Here is a 23,882-nt window from a genome sequence, read left to right on the forward strand (position 1 = left end):
TCTCACCAGCAGCAGCAACAAAAGCAAAAGCAAAGCATTCGAAAAGGTCCCTGATTTATAAAGAGTAACTTGAAGGAAGACGGTTTCTTGCCTAAATTAGCAAACAGACAACCTGTGGAGAGATGCTAATTCTCACAGTTTTAAATGCATGTGGTCAACTGTGTCCCCGTCAGTGTTGATAAGGGTCCGATACTAACGTCTTTGAAGGGGAAGGGAACCAGGCTTGCTTTCTCTAGCAGCTGCAGCAGCCTAGTCATGAGATCGCTACAAGAGAACCTGGACAGAGAGAGAGGCTCACATCACACCAAGGCTCTGGTTTGTCATTAGGGTGCTCTCAGCCATTGTGCAGCAGGGTCACAATGCTTGCCTAGTGTGGAGAGCTAAGTAAGTTCACAAATGCCTGTCATCCCAGCACAGGGAGAGCCGAGGCAGGAGGACTTCGAGTTTAAGGCAGAGCAGGCTGCCCCGTGAACCCATCTCAGAGAAGCAAACAGCTGACCTTGTTGGGAGAAGTTTCTCTTTATTAGCTAAGCCCTGTGATTCCCAGTGTGAGCAGAAATGCCTGGGCACACAGGAGGTCCAGCCAGGAAGGATTTGGAGAGGCAAATGCTATTCACGTGCTCCTTTATTCACCCTGATGTTCAGGGGATTTCATGATGACAATTGTCGATAACCAATTGTAACACCAGAAAGTTCAAAGAATGGGATTTTCAGAGAGGCCATTTTTTTGCATTTAATTTAAAAAGTATGGCATTTCCTTTTCATATACCGAGCTGAGAGGCCATTCAGATCATTTCCTTGCTAATTTTTGCCTCCTGCCGTAGGAAGGACGATTCCCAATACATTCTCAGTATCTGATGCACATCCATCATTCTCAAACACCAGAAGGAAGATGAGGTCAAAAGATGTCGGCGGGCAAAGGAAATGCCCCGTGGATTGAGGAGTTGAGAAAATGGACAGTAAAATATATGTTCTTTGGTTAGCAAAGCGAGGAGGGAGAGGAGCGTGTACATGACAGACACAGCAGCATTCTAAAGCAGAGACAAGAATGTCGAGAGTGCGCTCTTCCCCGCTGCCAGATGGAAGGCCTATTATTATAAATGAAAGGCAGCAGTCGTGGATGCCAGGCACTTTGTTCTGTGCCAGGTTCTGAAGTCCAGATGTAAGCAGGTTACCCCTGGGACAGGACAGGCTTCAGCTCCCTCAGCAGCACAGAGCCAATCACGGTTTTCTCGGTGTTGATGATAAGCTGGGCTGTGGAACCTTCCTTCAGTTCCACTGTGACTAGCATCAGTGACCCACTGTGCACAGTTTTAGCTGCAAACCTGCAAGGAAAAATATGAGAGAGACCTTTTATCCTGAGAAGGGAAAAGGAGGAGGAGACAGCATTCATTCAAATAGGCTTAAAGTAACTCTTTTTCTTAATGAAATAATTTATTGAAGGATCCTCACCGTTCCACACCCAAAGCCAAGTATCCTTTAGAGAAATCAATGACCTGCCCAGCCCTTGCCTGGCCCATGCAAGCTGCTGTAGACATTTTCCAACCAGAACAAACTGAGGAAGCCTGCATCACTCCCTAGTTTGAACGGAGATGCGTTTGGGCAATCTCCATTATCATATACTTAGGAAACACCCACTCTTTTGGCAGCTAACATTTTACCATGCGTATGGCTATTTCAAATATGCCGCCATACTTTCATTTTTTTTCTTTTTTTTTCGGAGCTGGGGACCGAACCCAGGGCCTTGCGCTTGTAGGCAAGTGCTCTACCACTGAGCTAAATCCCCAACCCCCATATTTTTATTTTTTAAAACACTTTAAGAACTATTATCTTTCTCGAAGAACTTGGAATTTTAATCCCTCATATCTGAAAATGATTTTGCAAGAAGTTAATTTTATATACATTATAAAATTTTCCTAAGTCTCGGTGGCTCACATGAAATATCCAAATTCAATTTCTACTGTTAATGGTGACATGAAACAAAGTCACGTGGCAGCTAAGTGCCACCCCATACCCCCATTTTATATTCAGGACATTAGATCCTTCTTTGTGCTTTAGGATGGAGCAGAGGGAACTTGAGGTCTAATGTGCTATCACTAAATTCCAAGACACGAAGAACCTACCAATTACATGGAATTAAGAGCAAAAGCAGCCTTTAACACTGCAGTCGACTGGAAAGCTGCGGAGGCTCCGCGGGCTTCTGTCCATCCCACTACTTCATTCTGCATGCACAGGGGAGCTCGGGCCTGAGAGGAAGGCTGGCACCCCGTCCTAGGCCTCCCTTCTCCCTCCTGGACCGCGCTCTGCACATTTTGAGGGAGGGAGTCTGATTGCAGGGATGACTGGAGGAAAACAAAGTAGCACACAGGAGCTTTTGAAAACACTAACAAGTGTGGAGCAGGTCTGTGACCTGCTGCGACCCCACTTTGCAGGGCCAATCCCCTTTCCCCTCTCTGGACGACACGTGTCTGAATCTGAGCCATCTGCCTCAATTTGCGCAACATCTCCAGCCACAATGGCAGCCAGTTAGCCCTGACAACAGCTCACAATACATAAAAATACAGCCGCAGAGCTGACAGCATGCTGCCCACCATTCAAGAGCAAACCAACTGGTCAGTGTCTCATGTCTGACAATTAGCATGGGCCTCGCACAGAGCCCGGTGCCCTCAGGGATCTGTTTAATTACCATCAACATAAAAGGGAGTTTATCAGGAGACTCTCAGAAAAACTTCACTCCTGACTTAATTAAAATATTAGCCACTTAAGCAGGAAGCAGATTCTCTTTAAATCAAAAGTAATTTCTTTTTTGAGTTTTAAAAAATGACATCAAGAGCTTATCTAACACATTAGATTCTTCTTTTTTTAAAAAATCTAACAAGTCGTGTTTGGCCTAAACAGAACGATGGAAATTAGATCTTCAACGACAACAAAACCACCATCCTCGTCTCCCTCGGCTGAGAACCCAGAGTAAAACACTAGCTAATGGCTCCTTAGCGAAGGCCATCAGCAGTCTCCCTAACCATTTCTCTATATTCTCAAACACACCAGAAACTTGCAGGAATTAGAGGGACAGTTCCAGCAGAGAGATGGACCAGCTAGGAGTGCAAACCACGCCCATGCTCCTAAGGACTTTGGCTTTGCTTCTTTAAGTAAGCTTTACACACACACACACACACACACAATATATATATATATATATATATTGTGTGTATATATATGTGTGTGTGTGTGTGTGTGTGTGTGTGTGTGTGTATGTTTGTATGGACACACTGTGGGCACCTCCATCTTCCCTTTGTGAGAAGACACACCACTCCCTCACCTCCTATCACCCCTACAAATGTGTGCATTTCTCTTGTCTAAATAATAATAAAAACCCCTATGTCTATGTATCCGTGTGGGTGTCTGTGCGTGTGTCCAGAGGCCCACATCATCGTGAAGATGGTTAGATCCCCTCAAGTTGAGGACACAGCCAGTGTGCGTCATCTAATGTAGATGCTACGAACTGAACACAGGGCTCTGGAAAGTCCGTGAGTCAGTGCGCCTGACCACTGAGCCGTCTCTCCCGCCTCCCTGTCCACATTTTAAAGGCTGTTTAACTTCATAGGAGAAAGATATTTCTGTAGTTTGCTAAACTAGTCACAAGGATACAATCTCGTCCCATTCATCTACTCAACTCTCCCCATAGATCTGGTCACCACACTTGTAATTCATTCAACAAATATTTCGACAGCGGTCTCTATTTCTGACAGGGCCATAATTATGTAAACAACAGTCTTCCTTGTCCCTTTATTTACTTAACACTTGTGCCTTGGGACCTCAGAGAAGATTACGCCTGAATGGGAACACACAGCACCATTTGAATTTCAGGGCTATAGCCCCAAGGCACATTTTATTTCTCTTCCATTAAAAACTTAAAGAGTTAATGTTTGTGGCTAGGCAAAGACAAATGGCAGTATGTTTATAGAGATTAAAACTAGTATCAGGGCATGTTTTTCAAATCCTGTTACAAAATTCTCTGACTGAAAGACCAGGAACATGAAAGCTGGGCGTCTGCTTAGTCTGCAGCGGCAGAGTAGGCAGAGCGCTAAGCAAGCAGCAAGCATCCTGGCAACCACGGCCACTGCCCCTGAGCACAGGCGGCTGTGTCCAGGCGGCACACAGGCTGGAAGCTGTGCTTTAAAGTGGGGACCGGGAGATCAGATGTCTGACACGCCCACTTCACAGTTCAAAGAGAACGGATTTAATTGGAAGATGGCATGAGTACAACTGGATTCTTTGGGTCCCTGGAAGGCAAAACCACTCCCCGAAGTTACTAATCATTTAAATTCTGAACAAGCTATGTGTTACCATATATTCAAATTATAGTTATAAAAAGAATACTAGTTAGTAAACAATCGTTAGAGACCTTGATTGACCAAATTTAGGGATGCAAAATGTGGTAGGTGATATCAGGTCCTCAGAACTTGGTCTCTAACAAGGTCTTTCAGTGCCATATTGTTTTGCAGGAGGCAGAAGTTCTGACTGCTGTCAAGTAGCTGTTTATACCATGTGACTGACCAGAGGTGGGTGCTAAGCATTCAGTTTCATCTGACCCACAGAGGCAGGGGACTGACAGAGATGAGGAGGTTGAGGCCACAGGCCAGGGCATGGCAGAGCAGGCACTCAAACTAAAGCATTATGAATACAGGTCACAGTCTTTCAATAGATGCAAAAATATACTCAGTATTTGTTCTTATCAGTCAACAGATTATTTTTCCGATTTATCTGGCAGGTCCGCTAGGCATCACCATGTCAGAGTCCGTAAGGAAGACTTTCTCCTTGCACACTCATGTGCCTGCTTTGTGGATTGTGTGTGCAAAGCGTCCTGACTTAATCCTCTGTCCTATTTTTATCCTTGCTCTTATAGACTACAGAATCGTCTCCCTATTCCTTCCAAAGTCCCCAGGAATGAGGAACAGAAAATCCTTCTGAGTGGCAGGTGTAGCAGGGAGGGGACAGACAAACCCGGACACCACAGATGAGGACGTGGGTATCGTGCCATCGGGCAGAGGTGCAGGGCCTGTGCATGACACCCCTGTTACTAAGGGACGGTGCCTGGTGGCTCCCATTTCGTTCTAACAGAAGCACTCAGTGTTTATAAGCTGCGAAGGTGAAACTGCTGGGATGCGTCCATATGCCCGCTCACTAAATGTCTTGTCCATTATCTCTGGTAACTGACATTTAATCTTGGTTGAATTCTTAAGATTCAAGGAAAAGGCCAAATAAGCTCCTACTGTGACCTAAATGAGAACAAAGTACCACACTCTTGTAGGAGTTATTTTGTAACCACCGTTGGGATGATGAAACTGGCCACATAATAATACATTCTGAATAAATATATTGCCTTCAGTTCATTTAAATCTGCCAGAAACTGGCTGTAGGCCACACTGTTCCTTTCCCCCTCCAAGACAGGATGCGCCACAGCTCGACTGTGTAAAGTGGGCCCGGGTCTGAGACACCCACCAACGCCAGCTCCCCACGCACAGGCAGACCCCCTGCAGCTAACGGCCTGACCACAAGCTCTTTTCTTCTCTTGGACAGTCTCCTGCTCTTGGATTTTTCTATTCTGAGTTCAATTTCCTCCTGCTTTCTGTTCTACTGGTTATCAGAAGCTGTGACAATGGCCCGCTCAGGCTAAAACTTTTTTTTCCGACTCGTACACGAAGCCTTCAATTACTGCCTGCTGAAGCAGACAGAATCCTATTAGTAAGAAAGACGATCACAAGATGCCCTGCCCTGCCCTAGCTGTATAAAAATAATTAGTCCAGAGTTGACAAATGTGTAATGAAGGCGTGCAGTCATTATATGTAAGAAAGCCTGGCTTGGACGGGGTCCTAAACACCAATACGAAAGCGTGCTGATTCGGAACATTATCTTCCAAAGGATTCGAAATGGTAAATCTTTACTGTCTTGGCTTAAGTAGGACGTGGTGAACGAACAGAGATTCTGTATGGTGCAAAGAATTCTATTTTGCTGACTATTATACAGTAGTTAAAATTCAGTCCATTTTACCACTAACAGGAAGGAAACATTAACGAGAGATTAATCCAAGAGAATTTATCCAAGACAACTCTTTAAAAATTGACCTGGAACACTGGCACAGAGTGTAACAGGTGGAGAACAGGCAAGAAAACCAAACTTCCATTAGGATGTAGATGGTATAAAAACCACCCCAACCATCGGCCTAGTGATCTAGTCTTTGTACAGACAAGCTAAAATGTAAGTGCACTTCCTAAGGAAAACATAATGCTGTCCTTCCACAGCGATCCTGGCTGGCCTGCTTGGTGGGGATGAGACAGAGTTAACAGCAGAAACCAAAAGGAAAGCCCCTTCCTTTGATCTGTGACAAAACTGTCAACCTAGAAGGACTCTTTTCCTCTCATTTTTTTAAAATATGAATATATCTATTCTTAGTAAACTTGAGCATTATAGATTATTATCCCACAAATGGAAAAATTAAACAAAGCTTAAATACAGAATGCTTTAAATGGAAACAAAATCAGCTGTGCAGTCTGGTTATGCATGGAATATTTAGATCGTCCTTCTGTGTGAAATTAACTGAGGTCCAAGTTTGTTTTCAAATGAGATGCTGTTCCTAGAGCCAGTAGGGTTCCAAAGCAGATCCAAAAGCAGTGCTGCCCTCTAGTGGACAACTACTTGCCAGCAGGAGCCCCAGTCAGTAATCTGTTCCCCTAACTCTCACTTCTGTTGGACTCATAATGTGTCATATTGGAGAAGAGACCCAGTGAGAGATCATTACATCAACAAATGTTTATAGAAAGCCTTGTTTCAGGGCTGTTTGGAAGTAGTCTTGAAGCTTCTGAAATGTGTGCATGGAGACAGCCAAAAGCACAGAGTAAGCAACAATTGCTTTCATGGCAATCCTCAAAAATCACATGGAATTTAAATCTCTTAGAGGTTCTGTGAGAAAAGAAGACAATCAGTACACAAAAACAGTATCCCGGAGCAGATGTGGAGGCGCACCCTATCATCTCACCATTTGGGATGCTGAGGTAAGTTCCAGGCCAGCCCAGGCTATAGGCAAGGCTGCATCACAAAACAAACACCCACCACACCCCACACCCCACATTACCCCACACACACCCCCCACCCCACACCACCCACCCCACATCACTCCACACCACACCCCACATCACCCCACACACACCCACCACACCCCACACCACCCCCACACCCCACACACCACACACACACACCACCCCACCCCACACCACACCACCCCCCCCCACCCCACACCACACCACCCCACACATCACCCCATACCCCACACATCATCCCACACCACACCCCACACCACACACATTCCACCCCACACCACCCCACACCACCCCACACCACAGAGCACACCACCCCACCCCACACCACACACCAAACACCCCACACCCCCCACCCCACACCACACCACCCCACACACCACCCCACACCACCCACCCCACACACACCCACACACACCACACACCACACCCACCACACCCCCCACACACCCCCACACCCCACACCACACACCACCCCACCCCACCCCACACACCACACCCCACACCACACCCCACCCCACACACCCCATACCACCACACACCATCCCACACATCACCCCACCCCACCACACACCACACACCACCCCACACCACACCAAACATCACCCCACACACCACCCCACACACCACACCACACACCACCCCACACCACACCAAACATCCCCCCACACCACCCACCCCCCACCACACACCCCACAAAACCCACAACACCCCACACACCACACCACACCATCACCCCACACCACACATCACCCCACACACCACACCACCCCCCACATACCACACCACACATCACCCCATACCAAAACTGAAACCTGCAGAGAAAAGCAGACAAAATGCAAATGTAGCCCAGACAACATTCTCTCTGGAGATGCTAAGAGGCTGAGAGCTGCTTTTCCAGCTCTGTGCCTTGATCCTACCTCAACTACAACGAAACTGTTCTCCTCTGAAGACTTGCTTCTGGGACAACTTCAAAACCAGCTGGCTCACTTGGCCCAGCCTTTCAGACCGTTCTGCTGGGACTTCCCGTCTCAGCATACAGACACTGGACCACAATAGTAAGGCCAGCTTTCTTAAGACTGACAAGTTTTTCTAATCTTCCTGCTCCCTGACCCAAATTCTCTGCCCCAATCGAATAGGAAGCAATTACAAGAAGACTGTCATCCCAACGCCTTAAACTGGGGTGGGTGGTTTTGGTCACTTTTGAGTAACAAATATATTGTTATTTCAGGGGATGATTTGTAAGTAATTATGGTCTTAGATAGGGAGAGAATGAAATAGAGAGTTTAGACTCAGGGGTTTCTATCTTGTCTTTCCTCTTTCTATCCTTCCTTCCTAGATAAAGAATAGGGGGTATATAAAAATATTATAAAAAAATTAAACAAATGGGGTAAATTATTAAATCTACTTTTAAATAAAAAATATTTTATAGCCATAAACTTACATTGGCAAAGATCTTTATATACTGATACAAAACAAGATTAATTTTGTTACGACATAACATATGTGTGTTTCAATTCTTAAATAGGTATCATACCTGTGCACCTCATTTATTAATATAAGGCTGAGTCCTAGGCCTTTAAAAAGCTGTTTAAGATAATTAAAATAGCAAATTAACGTTAAGTTAATCAAACTCCTGGACTTGTCGGATACTAGTCTGGATTATTACAGAAATATGCGTCCTGGGTCAAACAGATTATATAGGTTACTGGAGACAGGCAACATCTGCTTGCTCAGATATACTATGAGTAGATAGATGGTCTTCAAAAATCTCAGAGACTCACAGAATATGGGATTGGAACATGTTTTTACTAATTTAATGCCTTTTTGACATCGAGACAGGTCTGCTCCTTACAGGACCCCCATTCCATTTAAAAGAGGACAGTAGGCTCCAATAACCTCCCCATGGAGCTGCTTCAGCTGTGGCAAGCTAGCTGGGTTTCAGCTACAGACACCTTGTCCACAAAGAACAAATGGACACAGGGAAGTTGACTGCCAAGCTCTGCCAAGACAGGGTAGGCAAGATCTCTCTAATTCCTGCTCCACACAAGGTCTGTCAGATATTCTGGGCCAGAAGGCTGAACACGGATGCTCCGACATTATAGAGACCATACGGGGCCCTGTCTGGCAGTCAGCTGTCTCTATAATATATAATTTATATAATTTCTGGAGACTGCATGCCTGCACTTCCTGCATACTCAGGTAATATTTACTCCTTCTTAGGTCTCTGATTGGGTCGAAGACTAGACAGAGTCTTAAATTGTTTAGGTCTAACAAGATGTTTTTAGGATGGTAATACAAGTTAGGATAAAATTTGAGTTAGATACAAGACTTTACATACACCAAGACAGGACAGATAAAACTTTTTCCTTAATTGCCAAATACTATATGGATTGGACATTGTAAATGTATGTCATACCTTATAGTTCTCATAACTGTCTCATAATTGTCATAATGGTATTCAATTTGTATTTATTTAAAAGAAAATGATCCTTTTATTGGACTAAAAGGGGGGAACTGTAGAAAGAATATCTTGTGTATCAATGCATCATCTGTCAATTAAAAAGCCTGTAGCCTATGGTTTAGACAGGAAATGGAGATGGGGCATCCAGGAAGCTGAAAGGATTCTGGGATAGTCAGGCAGGAGATTCTCTGGGTGAGATAAGATTATTTAAGTTAGTCTTACTTCTGGGAGCATGGGGGCTGGGAGGCAGAATTAGGCCTAACTTTAACACAAACCCACATACACTATTATCAAGTTCAATCAACCAAAAGATGAAAGAAAGGCAATTATTAGGCCCATCACTGTTCATTCGAGAGATTTGTGAGAGAGATATCTCTTATAAATCTCATTTAAACTGTTACACAGTAACAGGACTTACTTAAATGAACTTAAGGATAAAAATTAAAGAAGCTGCTTGTACCTTACTTTAATAAGATTTAATGTTAATCCTGAAATGAGCTACTTTAATAAGTATTGATAAATTAGTGACCAAGACATGGACACACTACTCAGTTTAGAACACCAGGCTTTCTTAGTAAGTAACGACTACAGCAACAAGAGCAAAACATTTATCCTAAGGTTGTTGTTATCTACAAGGTGTGTATGTCAAGAAACTTGCAATTAAAACATGGTAGAGGGAAGGCGGATCTCAATACACACAGGGGAAGAAACAGAAGCTAACTCTGAGCTAACAATGAGAGAGGCTCTGCAACGATCCAGCTGGGCAGCTAAGCGCCAGAGTTGTGTGAGTACCCGAGGTCTGTCTGCACCCAACATCCCATTTCCCAGTTCACGGCTAACTGGATAAACCTGTTGTCCATGAGGTGACAGGAAAAGTCACAGTAACTTAATGCTGACACAGATGTTGGAACTGTGAACATGGTGCCAATACCGGAGTCTGCTTTCCAGGCATCACTGCAGCTATCATGGAGTCCCGCCCGCTCAGACGGGCTCACAAAAGAACCTGCAGAACCTCACGTGGGACCACATGTGAGTGTGGGGGCCTACGTTCAGTACGCACCGCTAGCATCCCTTACACAGCAGTTTCACAACATCACGTGGCTATGCCTAGCTAGGCAACCCCGGGCTGCACCAGGCTGTGGACTTTGGAATATACATGCAGATTCCAGGCTGAGTCACAGACGACTTTCCAGGGAAAAGCCTTAGAGACTTGGGAAGCATGGATGGACACTTAGTTCTCTGCTTCACAACTGAGCAGTGGCAGCTCAGGTCTAATGTTGCCGGCGGAGGCGGTGGTACACACAGCTCTAATCCCAGCACATGGTGGGCAAAGGCAGGTGAATCTCTGAGTCTGATGCAGCCTGGCCTCTATAGCGAGTTACAGGACAGCCAGGGCTACACATAGAGAAACCCTGTCTTGAAAAGTGAGAGAGAGAAAAGAAGTAGTTACTGGATTCTTCTCAGACATCTTTCTGGCCCTTGATGAGCCTGTGACTCCTACGGCTAGTCCTGGTAGTCTCCCTTAGAACACAAACTCCTGACTCTGTGGAGGCGGCTCATACGCTACGTGACGCTGGCTGTGGTGACGTCACACGGACTGCACTCCTGGATGACCTTTGCAGTTCTGACCTAAGATTCCCACAGTACACAGACAGCCACTTACGCTGTACCAGAGGAAACGAATCTGCTCCACACCACGTGCTTTGTAAATGCCTTTGGGTGATGACAGAACTCATTCCCAGGAGGCCCCTTCTCAAGTGTGACTGTGACCTGGGAAACAGCGGACTGCACGGTGGCTGGTGACAGACGGCTCTTCTCCCAGAACCTTTTGCTAATCGCATTGAGGAAGACAGAGAGGCGTCAGACACTCAATGGCACCCAGCTTTTCTGATGCTACCAGTTGTTTAGGATTTCATGTTTGCTTCCACAGTTGATGTTTAAAAGTAGTAACCCTCTAATCTAAGTCTTTGAAGTGAATTCCGTACACAACGCATGCTTGGCCCTCCCTCCCCTCCGTCCTTCTCTTCCTGCAGTACTGGAGCCTGAGTCTCACTCTGGCAAATGCTACTCAGCCCACACTTTACCCTCTCACTCAGTAGCCACGGCAGGCCTCAGACTTTCTATCCTCCTGCCTCAGCCCGAGTAGCTGAGCACAGGTCTACATCCCTGGGCCAGCTCCCGTGTGCCCGCAGTGGCACATCTGCCCAGTCATCAAACTCTACGTCCCTCAGGAAGGCACACACATCTTAAATAGGCATTTAACCAAACACATTCAAAACGTGGGGAGCTGCGGGAAAAGCAAGGCAATGGAAATTTTATTCATTGATTGGTCATTGTTACAGTCCTGTAAGAAATGATCTTGAAAACTAAGGATGCCAGTTTATTATATAAAAAAATTTAAATCTTAAGTACTAGTAGTCAAATGTTTTCCATGTTTGGCTTTTTAAAATCATTAAGCCAATTGTTGTTTACAAACATTAGAAGGATTGGTCCAAGTCTTTCATAAGCTCAGAAAGCTCTTGGAGAAAAGAAACAAAGTCATTAAATCCTCGTAGGACTTCAATGCTGTCAGCAGATGATATCTAGGCTTAGAGAAAAGAACAACATCCCTGGGGGAAATATGCAAACACTACAGTCACAAAATACAGCTCAAAAAATACCAAACTGCCACTTTATGTCACTAAACTGAAGACAGCGATTGCTATTTCTTTCAAGTGAGATTAAAAGCAGCACGGGGGTAGATTTTATAAACAATTAAAAGAACAGCAGTGTTAGGAAACCAGCGAAGTAACTTGAATCAATTTAATTGAAAAAATATGACAATGAGGTGCTTATGGCCTGGAAGCCTTTAAAAAATACTTAGGGCATTAAACGCCATGTTTTTTTGCAACGCTTGAAATATTTTCAGGTGCAGTGGACCTGAGAGGCAAGTTAGGGAGGGCAGAAGTGTCTGTTAACTCTACATAGACATCTTTCTCCTTGTGACTCTCCTGCCCCAGGCTGCAGAGCCCAAAGCCAGGCCCCTGTGACGGAGCTAAACAGAGAAGCACCAAGGGAGCCCGGTACATTACGGCTGAGTGCTCCGTGGCACGAGAGTCGCGGAGCTGGCTTAGGTTACCTGTCCCCTTTGCATTAGCAGTGATGACTGGGCAATGGCTGTGCTTTGTAATCAAAGTCACTTGACTTCCAGAACAAGTTTCAGGAAATTATGCAATAATCAAGATTATAAAACTGGCCTCTGAATCCCAGGTCTGTCTCCGTTCTTAGGCACGCCTTTCTCTTCTCTAAACTGTCTCTATTTCTATCAGTAGAAAGCCAAAAACCAAACCAAACCAGAAAAGCCTACAACACTTGTCCTTCTCCGACCACCTTTTAGGGGGAAGATGGCTTTCATGAGATTCAGCTCTAATTAAGAAGCTAATTTTACTTCTTTTCATCTCAGAAATGAAACACTCTTGTTTTTCAAAGCGTGAAACCCACAACCCAACAACTGCCACACGAAAGCTAGAGCAGCCACTGCGTGTGAGCCAAGACCTCCCTGGATTGTGCACACGCAAGGAGAGCTACGATGCCCGCGGGTCGCTGAGCTCTAGACGGGAGTGAACTTCACGAGCAGCCAGAAGTTAAAGCCAACAACACCAGCCTACGTTCTCTATTTCCAGGACTCATATATATTAAACAGAACCACAGGAAGGCAAAAGCCAGTTCACAGGGGTGGGGACAGCTCAGTGGTGAAGAGCTTGCTTGTCATGTACAGACAAAACAGGAAAACCCAGAACCAAATGTTTTCCTTTCCCTGAAGAGGCTTTATTATCTCTCTGTTTGAACAACACCACTTGACAGACAGTTGAGTCTGCATTACGGTGCCAGTATGATGTCCTTCCTTCCGTCTGCTTATGTTAATCACCACTCTCCGTGAGACGGACAGGGTTCTTATAAATCCACACTTTTACCCAGTGTCCCAGCCCTTCTCTTACTATAAACAAAGTAGAGACACCTGCTTCTGAGAAGCGCATTCTTGATCCTGCCCATCGAGCCCAGCGCAGGCAACAGTGCCAGTGCTGTGAACAATGGCCTCTCTGTTCTGCAGAGGGCAGGCTCACTTCTGGAGTTGTCGGCCACAGGCTTTTAGTCCAGCCCCAGCTTTCTATCTATCACCAAAAAGGTGGTGAAGGTAAGTCCCCCAGGAGAATGAATGACCTGCCCGGACAGCAGATCTAACAGCCAAAGCACCCACCACAGGCTTTGCTTCTGTGACAAAACAGGAGGAAAACAAAACGGCCTGAAGGGCTGCCTCTGTGTCCTGATTTCCTCCCGTAGCTGGTGATGGTATGAGAGGAACACAGCCAACAGAGCGTGCGGATATTGGTTGCAGAGATGGTGTGTGTGCTGTGACGGTGTTTGGATGCCTCCTGTGAGCTCACAAAGCCCTCTTAACAACGATGTGGTTAAGGGGTGATTCATCTTCTCTTTCTCTTCACTTGAAGCTGCGGGCATCAACCGAGTAGTGTGTGAGCACAAACCATACTTGCCTCCTGGGACACAGGACTTGGATGCTGGGCTTCCTGGGGGTGAGGAGGAGCCATCGCCGGCTGGCTGTCCAGCAGCCCCTTACACATCAGAAGCAGCCTGAAGGGAGTGCAATGCCCAGGGCCCCAGTCTACTGTCTGAGGAGTTTTCCAAGAAAGCCAAATCCAGAAAAGGAAGCAGCATTCTCCCTAGTCTTATAAAAGGCATCTTAAGAAAAGACATTATAAAATGTAGCCGCCATCTCAGCATCCCTCACAAACAGCCATGCCAGCCTCAGAAGGATGCTATAAAATGGGATGGGGCTGTGACCTAAACCCACCAATTAAACAGACCACCACGGCGCTTGGTTATTCCTGCCAAAGTAAACAGTGGGTTAAAAACTATGCTTCTGAATACACGAGCTCTCTCGCAGGTTACTGCGCCCACCTGTGTATGTTATCTTGGCTGGAAGGCACTGCACCGAGGTTGGCGACGTTTACAACCTTCTGGAGGATCATGGAGGGGGTGAAGTTCTGCGGAGCGGCGATGAGAGTTGCCGACGTCTCATTCATCCCAGTGAGCATCCCTGTAACAGCAAAGGAAGGCTCCGCTCAACTGGTCAACATGTGAAAGGGGTCTGAGCAGCTTTAAGCTCAGTCAAACATTAAACATTTTCTCGACCAGAGGGATACTGCTTTAGAATTTAATGCATAAATTACATAAAATTAAAACAAAACAGTGTTTCTAAGATAAAAAACTTTTTTCACTGTGTAGGAAAATATGTAAGATGCTGCAAAAAACAAACAACGTTCTTTATAAATCTGACTTTATACTAAAGGATCGAACCTAAGAATTCTAAATAAGGAGTTTTTACCTTCAGCCCCTTTGAAGATGTAGTAAGGGCCATGTGAACTGCCTCGATCTAACCTGGGTATATACTCACATCATTAGCTATCTAATCTGCTCCTTCCAGGATCAGCGCCACGTCTCATGACAACAGACGCAGTGACACGGCCCCTAGCCACGGTACCTGATGAGTGGCTTCCAGGTGACAGCTCAGTGGTGACAGCAATGACCGGAAGTCACACAACAGCCATGCAGTTCTACAACGCTGAGGGGCTAAGCTACACTCAACACTAAAGCCATTTACGTGGTGAACAGAACTACAGCCCAAGCCATGAACAGGGATGTTTGAAGTGAGAAGTGCAACAACAGAAAAAACATAAATCACAAAATTCTAAATTCCAGGACATTTCAAATAATATTACAAGAAAAAGCTAAGTGAAGTCAAATTTGGAACACACTCCACGGTTAACAACAGCTATGCCATTAACATCAGAGCTGACCGTGGAAATGTTCAGGCAGGAAACGCTTGGGCAAATCCTGGAACGTAGTATCTGGGCTAAAAACCAAAATGACTACTACATCCATCCATGTGCATGTATGACGTAGGTTGTGAGCAATAATGGTGTCTATTAAACATAACCTTTTGAGACATTTGATCATGTGCACAATACAGGTACACAACTTAAGAAAATGGTAAATTTTGATTTCATCTTTTCAAAGAACAAATGCAGCCCCCATCTAACCTCCAAGCCCATACACGCACTTTAGTTATTTACTGCAGAGGAAATGTGATCAACAGGAGAAAGACACTGAGGGCTAAGAGCACTGCAAATACCCTGTCCTTAGCCACCGGATAAAAACCGGAACCATCTATGTCCAACAAGGACGCGCTTACAAACCACTCTCAGCCCCAGGAACAGAACGTTCTGTCCTAGGCCGGTTAACTTCCACATTAGGCAGAAGCTCTAACAACTACACACGCGGCCAGACTGCTTTTAAGCGAAGCGCAGAGGCTGACATAAGGCTGCTGGGAGATGTGTGTCCTCATTTAGGATTTAAACCGTCTCCATTAAGCTCTATTGAGGAGCGAGCGGAGTAAATGCATGCAGCTATGTTTATGTTAAAAGCCTGCTCCGCAGCTCGTAATTAAAGGAAATGCTGCACAAAGCCAGCACTTTTGTCACGCTCCTGTAAATGGAAAGATGGATAGCACTCAGAGAAGTGAATGCATTGCTCCATATTTAACCTTAACACTCTTGTCATTAATGGTTTGTCTAACTTGGTCTATAAAAGACAAGGTACTGCTCCATTGAAGTAAAATTAAAAAAATCAAGCAAACCATGCTCTTCAGAACAGAAGATTCATTATCGTCGGCTAATGTATTGGCATAGGCAAAGTAACATCCTATCGAGTGAGGCACCGCTCAATCTGCCTTCCCACCCCCCTTTATTTTTAACTCATGCTGCTTTATTGTTATAGGCAATTTGTACCACTCAGCATGACAGTGTAAACTGAATCAAGATTAATTTACATGCAAAAGAACACTTAGGAGAGCAGCGCGGTAAGCAAATGTATTGTCTCGATTGCTGAGGTGGAAAGGAACCTGGAAAGGGAAAGGTACTCTAATTAAGGGGCATCAAATATGATTGCTTGTGCTAGTTAAGGGCCAGAAAATAGCAAATGTCTGACCATTTAAGGAATTAGCATCCTGCGAGTTCGGAACCCATAGGATGGGTGCATAAATCACAATAAAATTAGGCAAGCATTCTAGGTTTCTTAAACCAGAAATTTTGCTTAATGAAAATATATCAGGTATTCTCAAATTAACAAGAAAGAAAAATATGCCATGGTGATCGATAATGTTTGCCTATGTATGTATGTATGTATGTATGTATGTATGTATGTATGTATGTATGTATGTGTATATATAAAAGTCAAGGTCCAGGGACATGCTTTGAAGCCGTCAGAAGGAGGGCTGTGGTTTCCCTGAAACTTAACATTTCTTCAAGGTATCAGACAAGATTCAAATTAAGCTCATCAGATGTAATTAATAGCTAAAACGAAAACCAAGAAACACAATAAAATCTTATTCAAAAAGATTTTTGTAAATGTCAGATTTGCAGTTAAAATGACAGGAAGCACGGATGGAAGGCAGCAGCCTGGGATCACCCGCAGGCCCGAGTCTTCTGAAGGGAAACCGTCTTTGCAGTATGCGTCTTGGTATTGAAAGGCTCTCACGCACAGCTCATTAGCTAACTCTGATGCTCAAACTCGGAACAAATAGATCACAGCAGTGGAGGCTCCGTCCTGTGAGTTCTGAACACCGTCCATGCACAGGACGGAGCACCCAGACTCCACTTCGCTCCTGCTCTGTCCACGCGTGCTCGGCGGCTGAGAGACTGCGGGTCAGGGTGCTGCGCGTCGGCTAAGGCCACTTCTAAGACTTTCAGTTCTGTCTGTCTTTGTAATAAAATGGAACCCGATCCTCCTGTTTATAATTTTCCAATCCTAGTGAATACACTTACTGCACTTTTTGAGTCTTGTCACACATGTTCTGTGAAATGAACTAATTATGTTAAGTGTGTTTATCAAAGTAGAAACAGGATGGGAAGCTAGTGTAACACAGCGTACACACACGTCTTTAATTTACTTCCACTTTACCTTCTGGGACTTCACACTGACTTGGTTTAGGACTGCCCACTCCTGGGTCATTGTAAGAGGTCCGTGCCGCTCAGACCCCTTCCGGGATCCGTGTGTAGAGTTACAGATTGAGACCTCTACCACCAAACCCGCTGAGCACCGTAACTGAAGGAGGGTACTGAAAAGGCCCGCGGTAAACCTGCCAGCATCAAGTCCCACATCAAAGGATGAGTTCAGGAAGACAGAGAGAATGATACAGAAACGCCAGGAGACCTGTGAGGATTTACAAATACTTCATATAAACACATTTCCAAATGGCTTTATTCAGAGTGGTCTTTCTGCTCTATTAAACACAGCAAACAGCTGCCAGCTTTATTCAGACAAATAATCAACAACCACAGAGTAAGATGGCAGACGAAAAAGGAATGTTGGCAACAAGCCCGCAGAGGACGGCGCCTATTCTCCATTTGCACCTCTCTGGTGCACGTGCGGTTCTGTATGGCTAGTCAGCGAAAAATCCCTCAGTCGCAGCAGAGAACGAAACGTTTGATGGAAACCAGACATATTCTAAACAGGAGCCGAGGGCGAACAAGGGCATGGGGAGATGTGCGGGACAGAGCGGACCGCACCCCGAAAGCAGACATCCATCCCTGCAGTCAGCACCGGCCTCCCTGGTGAGCCACTCACCTTGACTTGCTGAGCAGACGGAAAGCAGAGAGGCAGGCTTTAGCCAGCAAAGGGCAGAACAGTAAACACGAGAATCAATTCATTTGTCATTAGGAAAAGAAAGCCACAGAGATCATTTCTTCTAAGCAATACTCAACTTTTCAGAAGACAAATACAAAGTTGAATTTAGCTATCTATCCCTTTTTAAAAATCACGTCGTGAGGTATGATTGGTGAATATACTGACAGTGATGTCCGAGGTTGCCATGGTGGGAAGGCTTCTAACAGGTCTCTCTGATCCCACAGACAGTCAGGGCCGTATGAAATAAACACTCGACACTACAATCACCTAGGGCCCGGAAGCACGGCCTCCCTTCAGCCAGGGACGAGGGATGGAAATGACTGAATGACCTCCAGATAAAGGATCTTTGGTTTCAGCCCCCAGAGGGAAAACAGTTTAGGCTCAGATAAACTTTTACACATTGGGGATGACAGCATTTAAACAGACCCTACCATTATGAGCCCTGTCCTTAAACATATAAAATCAGTGTTTCCCTCATATCCACACATAAAACAGCCCCTCACTTTTATTAGAAAGCATGCTTGGCTTTGGGCAAGTACAATATTAACAGCTGCATTCTGTTGTTAATATTTTCTTCAGTGTGTATTTAAAAAATCTTTCAGATTTGATTTAGCCAAACTATTTCTTTAATACAGTCAAGAGAAAATAGAGGTATTTTAATAGTATAATTAGGCTTTATTCAGAAGGTAAAGTGTGTTACTGTGCATACAGAAAACACAGGAGGAGGCAGAAAAGAGCTTTGTAACAATGCACAAACAAATGCAGACCCGAGGCTCACAGCAGGGAGAATAGAGGTGAGTCTCCAGTTCCTGGAATTTAAAACACGGACAGAGTGCAGGGTTCAAAAAAACCTCTCAGAACTGAACAAGTAAGGACCAGTCTATTATTTTAAAGCCACATTAACTAATTTCCAAGGCTGTCAACAATATACAAAGACACGTACTTTTAAAGTATGAGTGCACACATAAGGAAAAAATGGGAGTGCACGCCAGCCTGTGGACGGCTGGGGATGTGTGCAAAGCCCAGCGCCTGGCTGGAAGCACAGGTGTACACTGCGCGGTACAGAACTTCCCAGCCGACTGCAGTCACCTCTCACCTTGCTCCTTCTTAAAGTCCTTCTCTGACATGGCCACAGGTAAAAGCAGCTCCCCAACAGGTGGCTGGATGTTGACGTTGAAGCAATCATCCTTGGTGCTAAGGAAAGAAAGATCAAAGATGACCAAATGCTTAGAAAAAAAATCATTCTTTTACATACTGCACAGTTTAAAAGAACAGTTAAGCTTGAACTTCGGAGCCTCCTGCTTCCACTCCAGGATTCTGGGGTTACAGCCTGCACAGCTGAAGTACTGAAGGTAAGAGCCCACGGGTGTCTGCACGTGAGGCAAATGCTACCAGACGAGCTACATTCCCAGCCCCACAGAGTTTTAAACTTCATCGTTTTGTATTTTGAGACAGGGTCTTTTGTAATCCAGACTGGCCTTCAATTCCTGATACTCCTACCTCTACGTCCCAGGTATGTGGCACATACCTAAGAATTATGGGTACGTGCCACCACACCTGGTTGTTGTTATTTATTCTTTATCTGCAATACAATTAACTTGCTTCTTTATTTATCTAGAAGTTTAAGCCATGTGTGCAACTGAACTTGTACACATGCATGCCCAAGTGTGGAGGTCACAGGACAGTTATGTGGAATGGGCGCTCCTTCTACCTTTAGTGTCTTGTGGGACACAACTCAGGTTATAGCTCCAAAATTCCCTTTTTAACTCAACACATCATCTCCTAATTGTGTCATTCCCTGACAGGACAGGATGAGTTTAAGGAAGTCCGTTTCTGTGTAGAGTACAATTACGTCCTTAAATCTCTATCGCTGTCAATAAAGCCTTCCAGAAACACGCATAGGAACGTAGATGTTAGACAGCTGAGGATGGCTGATGAGGACCACCGATTAGGAGTGCTCTTGGCTGCAGATAACCGGAACTCCGCTAAGAGTCCTGGAGAAGCGGGTGTCCATTGTCTTAGACTGAGAGCCACAGGCCCATCAGGTGGACCCAGCTTTCTCTAGCTTCCCACTCTACCACCCACAGGACATTGTAGGCTTTCCTCATGGTTGCCAGATGGCTGTCCAATCTCCAGGTACCACTTCTGCATTCCAGTTAAAGAGGGAACGTGATGATGCACTGGTGAACAAATGAGCCAATCAAATCTGGTCCCAACCAAACCTGTACCTGAGGCAGGAGGCAAAGCGTCCCTTGAGCTGTCTACACAGGGACTGTTCCTTTCAGGCCTCACTGGATCCCATGGGCAAGGAGAAGGTGACTTGGGACATGAAGGTTACAGATACAATCTAGCATGGGATTGAGGTAGGGTAAGGGACTAACTGAAGAAGGGACATACAAGCTACTTACTTTTACATTACTACTGACTTTTCTCTTCTTGGTACTAGGGCCCAAACCTAGAGCCTGATGCATGCTGGCCAGTGCCCTATCCCACACTTACTCCACCTTCCCCCGCCTCCTGAGCACGCTATTCATATAAACCTCACATTTTTCAACACATGAATTGTTCAAGGCAGACCAGTGTGCCCTGTGTATGTATATTCCCAATGAACATTTACTGTTCTTATGTACTGTGCGATTATCTGAGAAACTTAAAGTATGGGGCCTTAACACAGGTCCCGTGCGATGGAGAACTTCCTGTGCCATAGAGACGTGGGTGAAGGTGTGGTCCAGGCTGGGTTTTTTTACAGGAGTGAAGGGAGGAAAACCTTGTACCTAGGCCTGTATTTTCAAAATGGCGAGCAGCCAGGATGAGGCAGAAGGCTTTATTTACAGGATGCTCACTCATCGCAGCTTTCTACAGAGCTCCAGCTCAAGGCTGCTGTCCTGGACTCCTGGCCAGCTCCTGCCTCTTCACTCTTAAGTGTAACAGTATGTATGGCCAAGGAGGCACACCGACACTGAATTCACAGCACCAACATGAAGCAGTTTCTAAAGATTCCTCTGTGTGTGCGTGTGGGTAGCCAATGCCCCAGAAGAGAGCATCAGATGCCCTGGAGCCACTATGTGGGTGCTAGGAAAGGACCTTGGGGCCTCTGCAAGAGAACTGAGTGTTCTAAAGCACAGCACCATCTTACTAGTCCAGTTTTACTGTTTCTTAAAGCAATGACAAACCACTGGAGATCACAAGCACAGATCCTATCTGTGACTTAGAAGCTGGCCAGGTGGGAAGGTCATGTAAGTCTGTGAAGGGGCAGGTCTCAGAGGCCCTGTTAGGGTTAAGTGAGCAAATAAAGAGTGCTAACAGTGAGTCTAAGGGACCGTTCCTGTTACACAAAATCTACTGGTAGGTAGGTCTACTCGAGAGGCTGTGGGTGTGGCTTAGCAGTAGAGTGCGTGGGGCAGGAGTAAGGTCCTGGGTTTGTGTGCCAGCCACACTCAAAACCAAAATCCAGAAACAAGTTTAATGACAACCCCCAGGGCTGTAAGCACAGTGCTGGGTTTGTGCCCGGGACCTCTGCCTCAAAGCCCATGCTTGTTCTGCTGGCCCACGCTGCTTCTCCAGGTCGGGAGCAGTCATAATGGGAAGGTGAGGCAAGCTCAGTGACGGACGCGGTCTCTGAAGTGGACAGTGAGAGTAACTGGATGAATGGCGGCAACTGCAGGGAGTCTGGGCTCTACACAAAACAACCTGGATTTAATTATCGTATATTCTGAGATGTCCAGCACATAATTAGAAATACAAATTAGGAGGGGCACGAAAAGAAGGTGACATGGAGAAAGGACACACTGAGAAGGGCGTGGCAGACAAAGCCAGTGGACAAAGGAGCTGATGAGGACAGATGGGAAGAGTAGCCTTGGAGGGAAGCCCGTGCCAGGCCTGCAGGGAGGCCTAACGAGGACTCAGAGGAGCAGCAATGTCTACCTCAACAAAACAGAGCAGACAGTAGAGGAACCAGGGCAGTGAGGTGCAGGGGACAGAGAGGAGGAGGGGCTGGGGAGAGCAAGGAGAGGCACGGAGCTTCCTGACAGGATGAGGGAGGCTCAGGGAAGACACAGAAGGGGAAAAGGCAGGGCTAGGGTCCTACTAGAGTAAGGCCTTAGACAGTGTGAGCCCAAGGTGAAGAGTCAGCCTGGGAACACGGACGAAAGCTGCGCCTGGAGGGCCACTGCAAGCATGGCTGGCTTCTGAGGAGAAGTGTGGCAGTCCATGAAGGAGCAGGTGAATGACGTGTGTGCATACCGCACAGTATGTGGAACTGTATGTATGAGACACAAGGCGAAGGGCCAAGGCACCTAGTGAAGAAAACGCCTACTAATAATGTACTAATTAATTTTTACACCTCTAATTTGTGTTGTATTTTAGTATGTATACAATGTCAGCATACCAACACACATGCTTACATATGTACATGTATATTCATATATACACAACGACAGCAGCAACCAAACGCATACACGAGAAGCATGTATGGAACTTTAGACGGGACAGCACTGGGAGGTCAGATGCGTGCTATCTACAACTCTTTTTAGGAGCAGTGTCCTCCTAGGGCTCCCGAATGGTACCTCACACCCTGTGGGTTCAAGGTGGCTCTGCGGCAAATGACAAGGAAGGGTGCACAGTGGGAGGAGGGAGGCAGCTCTGCTCTGTGGTGTGGGGAAGGAATCTTGAATGGTTTGTCCCAGCAACACCCCGTGCGTGGGGACAGCAGACTCCACTGACCAGATGTCCCTGATCTTGGCGTTCATACACACTTTCTGTTGAGTCTGTTGGAATGGAAGGAGTGCGTGTCCAAGGTGACTGGACAACTGCAGTGGTGGACACTGCTCCCCGCTCACCACCCACGAGTCTGCTTGTTCTTTCTTCTGTGCTGACAATGAGCCCCGGAAGGCATTTTTCTCCACCTCCCTTCCTGCTTTTTCTTTTGGGGGTAAGGAGGAGGCGCAGGAACATAGACAGGAGCTTGAGTTAGAGCAGCCCTCATGGGGCCATGAAGACACAAAGTCCATCCTAAGTGAATTGGCACGTGACCCAGAAGGCAGAGGCCACCAGCTTGGCACTGCTGAGAAGAGTCCGCGTTCTTACAGCCCTGACGGTGAAGCCACAGATGGGCTTCTGTATCGCACAGGAGAATGACAGCCTCGGACACACTAAACCAGTCTTCCAGGCATGGCTTTGTTAACATGAGAAGAGAAGAAGCTCCTTCCTATTTGGACAAACGTTTCTTTCATTTCTGCCAGTCTCCAGGGTGTCCTTCAATTCTTCTTTCCTATCATTTTACCTTTTTTTCTGATCGTTTCACTCTCTTTACAGCTACTCTTTTCCTTTAAACATAATTAGAATATTTAAGTGTATGTATGATGTGTTTGTGTGTATGCAGTGTATCAGAAGATTACTTTATGGAGTGGGTCCTCGCCTTCCACTTTTATGTGGGTTCTAGACCAAGCTCAGTATCTCCCTGGCCACAGATACTTCTATCTTTCCCCTTCTCTTCTTATCTCCTCTGGTGTACCATGGGGAAATCCCTATGTCTATTTCTGCTCAGATATATCTCAGCATTGGTAAGGCCTGGCAAGACAGAT

At 45.8% G+C, this 23,882-nt stretch overlaps 1 protein-coding gene across 1 annotated transcript in view; it reads right to left on the reverse strand.

Moving 5' to 3' along the window:
- Positions 1–607: 607 nt before the first annotated feature.
- The window catches only part of Ap3b1 (adaptor related protein complex 3 subunit beta 1), a 199,983-nt gene continuing 176,708 nt past the window's right edge, over positions 608–23,882 (reverse strand). The window contains exons 25-27 of the mRNA XM_032899017.1: positions 19,397–19,494; positions 14,515–14,653; positions 608–1,325 (exon numbers count right to left, since the gene is read on the reverse strand). Of these exons, the coding sequence (XP_032754908.1) occupies positions 1,172–1,325; positions 14,515–14,653; positions 19,397–19,494 (391 nt within the window). The 3' untranslated portion in view covers positions 608–1,171. The remainder of the gene's footprint in view (positions 1,326–14,514; positions 14,654–19,396; positions 19,495–23,882) is intronic.

This window comes from Rattus rattus, chromosome 3 (assembly GCF_011064425.1).
Source record: "Rattus rattus isolate New Zealand chromosome 3, Rrattus_CSIRO_v1, whole genome shotgun sequence".
NCBI classification, from domain to species: domain Eukaryota; kingdom Metazoa; phylum Chordata; class Mammalia; order Rodentia; family Muridae; genus Rattus; species Rattus rattus.